General features: G+C 32.6%; 2 protein-coding genes across 2 annotated transcripts; one reads left to right on the top strand and one right to left on the bottom strand.

The window, feature by feature from the left end:
- Positions 1 to 459: 459 nt before the first annotated feature.
- On the bottom strand, positions 460 to 2,864 carry LOC109020316 (LOB domain-containing protein 20). The gene is made up of 2 exons (XM_019002754.2): positions 2,461 to 2,864; positions 460 to 974 (listed from the first exon to the last, which is right to left on the bottom strand). The coding sequence occupies exons 1-2, from the start codon at positions 2,833 to 2,835 to the stop codon at positions 582 to 584; spliced, it is 768 nt and encodes a 255-aa protein (XP_018858299.2). The 5' UTR covers positions 2,836 to 2,864; the 3' UTR covers positions 460 to 581.
- A 4,647-nt stretch (positions 2,865 to 7,511) lies between these two features.
- LOC109020322 (60S ribosomal protein L22-2-like) lies at positions 7,512 to 8,670 on the top strand. The gene is made up of 2 exons (XM_019002764.2): positions 7,512 to 7,838; positions 8,299 to 8,670. The coding sequence occupies exons 1-2, from the start codon at positions 7,606 to 7,608 to the stop codon at positions 8,441 to 8,443; spliced, it is 378 nt and encodes a 125-aa protein (XP_018858309.1). The 5' UTR covers positions 7,512 to 7,605; the 3' UTR covers positions 8,444 to 8,670.
- The last annotated feature ends 300 nt before the right edge of the window (positions 8,671 to 8,970 follow it).

Here is an 8,970-nt window from a genome sequence, read left to right as displayed (position 1 = left end):
AAACACATAAAGGAAATGATACATGGAGACTACTCTGTGTGATCAGGCAAGGAAGGGAAGAAGTTAGGAGAGCTTTTCCCTATATATATATATATATATATATGTGTGTGTGTGTGTGTGTGTGTGTGTGGGTTGTTGAGAGAAGAGCGCTAGCTCAAGGTTCTCTAGAGAGAGGCACTGGAAGGAGTCCTACAAACAGCTCCTAGCCTGCTTGAAAGCAAATGCATCGATCAACTCTTTTGATATTCTCTAGTAATAAATTCTAGTTATTCTCAAGAATAACTTGGGATTATTCCTAATTATCACACTCATAACATTTATTAAATATCATCTTTTGGTTGCATAAACAGTCAGTCAACTCCCTGCATGTTTCTGCCGTGCCTACTTGTTCGTAACAAGTGATCCCTAAGCTATATATATATATATATATATATATATATATATATATACCATTGGAAACTCACGATCCTTTATCCCATTGACATACATATTTTATGGACCAGGACGAACACTAACATACGTATGTATAGATGGTTAAAGAAAGTCATGTTCTGTATGAAAAATAGGAAAATTGTACGAAGTCAACTCAGGTGAAGAGTTTTATTGACGAAAACGGGTGGAATCCGGCTCTCTTCCTCATATTCTTCCTCATCCTGGGAGGGTCTTGAAAGCGGTCGTAGTACTAAAGGGTCTAGGCTTTGGGAGGATATTGGAGCAGTAGTATCCCCTACAAGGTCGAATTCTGTGGTGGTGAAGCCATTGATTTTGTTGACAAGGTTAGTGGAAGCAGAAGAATTGTTGGAGTAGTCGGGTTGCAGCACTGTTTGAAAGTCACGCTGTTCATGTTGTTGTTGCTGTTGATGCTGCTCCTCATGCGCATGTTGATGTGAGTTCTGAATGGCATTTGCGAATGCAAACCTACTGTTTATGAGCTGAGTTTGCACCATTGCCAGCTCCGCTTGCAATGATGCCACCTGGAGATCACACAACATGACCAGTTTTTCTTTGTCAGTTTAATTTGTTTTAGATTACATATACTTCACCTTTCTCACACACACTTACATATATATATATATATATTGTGAAATCACTACTTATCTCAAAAATTTATGTAGAGTTAAAATTTAAATTCAGAACCTCTACTTTAATACCATGTATGTAAAGTTATCAATACTTATCTTAAAAATTGAAACCAATAGAAAAAAATAAATTTAATTATTTATATTTATTTTAATATATATGTGTGTATCCGCTCATGCATACCAGTGATATGATTGTATCAACTATTTGGTTTGATTTACAAAGTTGATAAGAGTACTATGTGATAACCATAAAAGATTATTAACATTTAATTGAAGATTAATTAAGAGAATATTGATTTTGTCAAAAAATATATATATTTTTTCGTTAGAAAATTTATCCATGATTCTAGTTCTGTTTAAGAAAAGGAAAAAGTTTCAGGCCAAATAGGTGTCAAACGTATCTTCCCACCGGCCAATAAGAATATGCCACGTAGGCATTCCATTCCATGGGAGAGTGATATGAAGTGAAATGCATTGGATCTTGTCTTACAGTCAGAAGAATTACCTCTCTCTCTCTCTCTCTCTCTCTCTCTCTCTCTCTCTCTCGAATCTGGGTTTTCTTAGTTAAACACAAAATCACCTCTCTCATTCTCTCTCCCTCCCGAATCTGGGGTGCCAAACACAAAATCACATCTCTCAACGAAACCCATCGGCACGACGGAAACCATCTACATGACAGAGCAGGCCCATTTTCCTAATGCCATTGAACTTCCCACCCCTCTTTCAAAATCCTTTAGATCTTTCATAATACTTCTATAAATGATAATCTTCCATAAAATGATAAGAAAACACACACACATGCATATCAATAAAACCAAGTTGGTATAATCAGAATAACATGAGATTTTGGAAGTAAGGAATTTCACTTTATGCCCAGATATGAAGATCCCGAATCTTAACATCTTGCAATATTTCATTTGCTCAACAATCAAACAACGATTAATAAAATCATCATAGACCGCAAAGGCTTTATGAACTATAGCACATCCAGTTGAATCGCTCAAGAACCATATTTGGGCCACCAACTTTCGGGTTTTCCACCGATCAAGAACCATATTATTGCCTTTGTATGCAACTAGAATTGCTCTATGGGTCCATGGGAGAGGATAATCGAGAAGGAAGGGGAGAGGCAAAGCAAATAATCGAGAGGAGAGAGATAAAGAAAGAGAGAAGTAATTCTTTTGACTATAAGACAAGATTCAATGCATTTCAATTCATTTTACTCTTCTAAGAAATGCCTACGTGGCATATTCCTATTAGTCGGTGGGAAGACACGTTTGGCACCCGTCCGGCCTGTAGGCAACTAAAAAACTATATATTTAGTAGTTGTCAGGCGTATCTAGCTAGTTACTGTAAGTAAAGCAATCTGAGAAAATACCTGCTGTTGTAAAGCAAGTATGGTGGAAACACAACCGAAAACAGGATCGGACAACCTCGCCTGAGCTTCGTACGAGATTGTAACCACAGCATCGTGTCTCCGGTTCACTGGGACATGCACTAAGAGCTTAGACACGTTGCTTGCTCCAAACACCTTGTGCACTGCTGCAAACCGCGCAGCTCCTTGGTCTGAGCCGAAGTGGGGTGCAAAAATACACCCACTCACGCACTTCCTCCTCAAAAACTTGCATGCTCCGCATGGAGCCGCTGCTGCTGAAACGGCCGGCTCTACCTCTGCCGGTGCCAAAGCTCGCTTTCCCATTCCCTTACGTCGAGTTCCAGATGTAGTACTGTCGTCACCTTGTGGCTCGGCCATGGGAATATATAGATCAGTCGACGACGTTGTTGGTTTAATTTGATTGAGCAAAAGAGAAAGGGGGTGGGATGGCTGCTTATATGTGAAACGGATGAGTGCACGTTAGTCTCGTGAAAAGGTACTTGCAAGGTGAAAGAGGTGAGCTTCTCTTTGAGAGAGAGAGAGAGAGAGACGTTATGGTTGGTAAAGAGGGAGAATGAGTGAAACGGGAAGAGTCTGGTGTGAGGGATGCACGTACGAGCAAAGAGGGTGACAGTAAACGCTTAATGATTTAATATTGTTAGTTTGTGAGTTTTATTCGAGGAAATAAAAATTCCTTTATCTATTTTAACCATGCAATAATTTTCGAGATATATATATATATATATATATATATATATATATATATATATATAACAGTACTGAGTACTCTACATATCATTTTATCTATTTTTTATTTTTTTATTATTTGCATATTTTTATTTTATTCTTTATTCACTCCTTTTTTTTTAAAAAAAATGTGATTGTGTGAAAAAGAAAAAGAATAAATTAAAAATATTTTACATAGATGAAGAGAATCGTTATGGCACAATTCTAGCTATTTTGCATAAACTTTACATAAATTGATGAAAATATATTGTCTTTTTAAATATCATTGTATGTTAACCATTTTTTGCATTTGTACGCACATTACAAGAAAAATAGTATTCGTAACTATTTATTTACAGTGAAAAGATTATTTGTGATTAAAAAAAATTTATTTTAAATATAAATAACCATTTCGTTAAAATTAATTGGTCAAAAATAAATAAATTTTTTATAGTGACAGATTGAATATATATTTATATCTGCCTATTACTTAAAAGCGCCTATAATGTTACTGTTCATTACTGTTCATCGTGAACAGTAAATCTAAATCAGCCGTTTTTTTTTTTTTTTCATATCTTATTACTGTTCATCGACAGTATGATGAACAGTAAAGATTTTTTTTTTTTTTGTCCGTATGAATGCCAATGTGTAACGTAATACCGCAATCGTGTGTAGGGAATGAGAGAGAGGAAGAAAGAAAAAGTGAAAAAAATATTGATTTTTGAGTTTTAAATGATTAATAAAGAAACTGTTTTTTTTTTCTTCGCATGTTTTTTTCGTATATCTTATTACTGTTTATTATATCATATACTAAAAATCAATTTTAATTTATAAAATAATAATTTTTTATCATTAAATAAATGATAAAATTTTACTGTACATTTTTAAGAGAAAAAAACTATCTAATTAATTTGAATTTTTAATATAATTTAAATTTCATAATAAATGATGAACATAAATAAATAATAATTTTATTCTTATACATTAGACTATTTTAATATTTAAAATTACACTTTATTTTTTTCTTCAATTTGACAGATGTGGCAAACATGCTTTTTTTTTTTCAATTAGAAAATCTTACGCCATACAGGATTTTACACAAGTACCACTAATTTCAAAATAACCAAGCCATTTATAAAATACTAATATTTCATCATTAAATAAATAATGAAATTTTGTTAAATATTTTTTAAAAAGTATAACTATATAAATAATTAGAGTTTTAACATAATTTAAATATGATAATATTCTTAATTAACTAAAGAGAACTACTACAATTAATAAAAAAGTAACTTGAAAATATATCATGAATGTGTATTTCATTTTTTTATTTTTCTTTCCTTTTTTTCATGTATTTTTTTAATCATCATAAACATTTTTAAAAAAATAAAAAATTTACAACATCATTGGGTCAGGAGGGAATTGACAATCTATCTCTTCCCCAACAAAATTATTGAGTTCGAGGAAGAGATTAATAGATTCTTAAGTTTTCAGAAACTTTTATATATTTTTTAAAATATTATTTAAATATAAAATATTTTTTAATTTGTTAATCTAATCATTACAATTTTCTTAAATATAAATTTTTTAAATTTTAAAACAAAAACTACATTAAAAAATTATATTCCAATAATATTTTAACTTTTATAATATTTTTATTTTAACTTTTTTTCTCTCATTTTCTAAAATCAAATAAGACATCTTAATTCAAATAATTTTATATATTACTATTCACAAACCATGTCACTACTATTAATACATCGATCCAAATCATATATAAGGATATGATGTCTACGTGTGTTATTTTTTGAAGGACGAGGCTGCTGCTAGTACATTAAAATTTTTAAGATTTAAATTCAACCCTTCATTTTACCACTTCTTTTTTTTTTTCTTCGGTTAGATTGCTTCGATTTATGCAGTGAAGTATTATCACTATCACAAAAATTCTCCACATCTCTTTTCACTTATTAGGTGTAGAAATTGAGTTTATAAAAAATTCTCTATATATTACTTATTTTATTTATGATTACGTTTTTTTTTTTTAACCCAAAACATATTTATATTTTACAAAATAAATTATTTTTCAACCGAGCAAATGTGTCTCGCACATTGCCCAACCGCTAGTATATATATATATATATATATATATATATATATCTATACTTATTATATAAGTGGCTATGAAACGGCCACTAAACGGAAATTCTTGTTTTCCGTTATCTCTCCGTTAACTCAACGTTAGATCACGGTAACAGCTTTGAAAACAGCAACTTTCTTGTCTTTTGTGTGCTCTGGATTGAAATCGTAAGATCATTATTCACGAATGTGGCCAGACTTGTAGAGTATCCTCACGTTTCTTCACTGCAGCATTACATATAGAGAGATGTTTTTCTTGGGTTGCGAGCAAACTAGCTGGCCATTAAAGCATGGTATATCTACGAGACACAGCACCACTACCAACATGGTTTTTTTTTTCCTTCAAGACCACCCTTATCAAGCACTTACATGAACATGCTCTAAGCCTATAATGGCCAAAAAAGCAGTACGGGTCAAGAAAAAAAAGAGAATATTTTAAGTCAATTAATTGTTTTACAAATACTTCTTTTTTAGCAATATTTTAAGGTAATTAGACTTTTAACTTCTTCATTACCAATATATATAATGACTAAATTATCAATTAATACGGATAATATGATTTCATAAAAATCTATCCAATAAAAAAACTCATGTAATATCTGGAAATACATAAATAAAAATTAGTTAGTTATTAGCATAATTCTAAAATTATGAAATGTCAACTAATCAAATGTTATAATAAGTATTGTTATTGTTATTGCTAAAAAATGTAAAATATATACTAAAAAATATAACAAGCTGGTCCTTGCTTATAATTTTTATTTGCCACTTGCTTTGAAGAACAAATAAATTTTAGTAAATATTTTATTTAAGAATTCTCATATGTGATGATATTTTTTGATTTGATATATTATTTTGTTATATTCGTTTCATTTTTATTTAAAGTATAGATAATTTGATTGCTTGTATTGTTCAGTGTAGAAATCAATGAAATTATTTATTGATTGTTTATTGAAATTAAAATTGTTTATTGATTAAAATTTATATTTTTTTTAAGAATTACATTATTTTTTAAAATTAACCATTTCAGTAAACTAGGCAAACGTGCTTAGCACGTTTCTCCTGCACTAGTATATATATAAAACGTGAAATATAGTTAGTGTATGAAACGTGAAAAAGGTTGTCATCTTGGCAGGGCACAAGATTTGTGGTGCGCTTGCCGCTTGGCGTGTGTGATGACGCATGATGTTGTATAAATCATGTATATTAACCAGTCTTGCACATAATTCGTACGTACCGTAACAAGAATAAATACCTTTCCTTAAAACCAATTAGTTCGCTAATTCTTTTTTTTTATTATTATAATTTTAAATTGTACCCCATGATTTTATTCATAAGTTTCAGTACTACTTGCAGCGGAAGATCGATCGTCACTACAAGACATTGGGTTTTTTGCAACGAATTAATTTTGTTGCTATTAGTTGATTTTTTAATGCAAATAATCGAATGTAATAATTTGCAAAACTCAATTAATAATGCAAAGAAATTATTTTCGTTGCTAATATATAGTGTGCTGTTTACTGCAAGGTTTTGGAACCGTTGGCCTCCTTTCTTTTCAAAAAATATCTCATCTCATCTCATCTCATCATTATAATTTTTTTAACTTTTAATACAAAATAAAATAAACAATTCAATTTTTTCAAATTTTAAAATAAAAATAATATTAAAAAATATATTATAACAATATTTTATTTAATTTTTTAACTTTAATCTCAATTCATCTCATCTCATCTACAAAAACAAATAAACCGTACTGGTTGAGATAAGGCTATTCACGTAGAGAAAATATAAATGTAAGCCTACTATTTATGAAAGCCGGCGCACACCTAATGCATTGAATGAAAAAAAAAAATAAATTATGCAGTGTGCTGGAGTGTGCGACTGAAAAAATAAAAATAAATTATGCAGTGTGCTGGAGTGTGCGACTGAAAAAAAAAAAAAAAATTAGGCGGTGTGCTGCGGTGTGCGGCTGATACGCAGCACAGGCCCTTCACGTAAGTTCGTAACATTCAAGTATGCATTTTTAATTTTTAACAAGTAAATAATACAATATATCCATGATTTGGGCTGAAAGTCGGGCCTTGTGGGCAGGTTTGGAAGTTTAGAACAACTTCAGTTCCCAGCGTCGGCCCAGCCCAAGAAAATATCCGACGACGTCGTTTTAGATAACCAAAAACCCTAGATAGGCAGGCACGACAGTGCTTACTGTGCTTTCTATCTTTCACAGCCAAGCTCGTGTCGTCTCCCTCTCTGGATCATACCGGGCAGTGAAGAGTCGCAGCGAAAATGAGCCGTGGGGCGGCAGCGGTGGTGGCAAAGGGGAAGAAGAAGGGAGCGACGTTCGTGATTGACTGCGCGAAGCCGGTGGAGGATAAGATCATGGACATCGCCTCCCTGGAGAAATTCCTTCAGGAGCGGATCAAGGTTGGAGGCAAGGCCGGCGCTCTCGGCGAATCCATCACCGTCACCCGAGACAAGAGCAAGATCTCTGTCACCTCTGATAGCAACTTCTCCAAACGGTATGCGTATACGCAGAACTCAGATTGTTGGACTGTGCTTTGTAGTTGTAGCGTAGTATCAATAACCTTATTGTTTGACTGCGATGTTCGTTTAATTGGTTCAGTTTTAGTTTCGTAGTTTCATTTTTTTCTCAAATGGCTGCATGGGTTCTTAAATTTTCCTATTTGTTTTGGATAATGCAATTTTAATTCCACGCCGGAGTTAGGAAAACTGAAAGATCTAGAGGTTGTAGGCATTGAGACGGAAAAATCGTGGATTTAGGCCTAATGATTTTGTCTTTGGAACTCTATAATAGTTCCTAACAAATGCTCTTTTCTCTGTTCATCTGTGTGCTGAAATAGTAGTTTTTTTTTTTTTTTTTTTGAGTTTTGAAGCTTTGTACCTGCGTATTGTGTCTATAACATGCGTAACTCTCCGTTCTTTTTCCCACCTAGGTATGACTTTTAGTGTGTTTCTCAGGTACCTTAAATACTTGACTAAGAAGTACTTGAAGAAGCACAACGTGAGGGATTGGCTTCGGGTGATTTCTTCCAACAAGGACAGAAATGTTTATGAATTGAGATACTTCAACATCGCCGAGAATGAGGGCGAGGAGGAAGATTGAAGATCTAGTATTTTTGTATTGTGTCACCATCTATTAGCACGCTTGGTTGATTTAGTAGGTGGGGTTGTTTGGTGTTTTACTTCAAGTCTGTGTTATCCACGATGCAATTCGTGTTTGTTTTTGGATTTTGGTTATGATAAGTGATGGTTATTATGAGCTTCATATAATTGCTTTGGTTTTGTGGCCATTAATTCATGGTGCTGCACGTCTCATTTTTCTGCTTCCAAGTCGTCATTTCAATCAAGTAGTTGATGTTTTGGTGTATATGTTTTATCCCCTTTGATGAATATTGTCTATTGTCTACTTCTCCTTCATGTCTTGTTTAAACTTGTCTTGCTTAGATGTCTCTTTGCCACATTGGCAATAACAGGAGAGGAGCGATTTTTTCTTTTATTTGATGTGCATTTTAACTTGTGTGGCTGGTGGAAAAACTTGTAGTTTTAGTAAACATGTTGTGTATGATGATGATGATCAGTCGAATGCCAGTCTTCCATTTTTGGGTTCTTATATGTGTTTGGTTTTTTGTT

Source organism: Juglans regia, chromosome 8, assembly GCF_001411555.2.
Source record: "Juglans regia cultivar Chandler chromosome 8, Walnut 2.0, whole genome shotgun sequence".
Lineage (NCBI taxonomy): Eukaryota > Viridiplantae > Streptophyta > Magnoliopsida > Fagales > Juglandaceae > Juglans > Juglans regia.
Note: the sequence above shows the minus strand (reverse complement) of the source record. Positions and strands in the feature narration are given on the sequence as shown.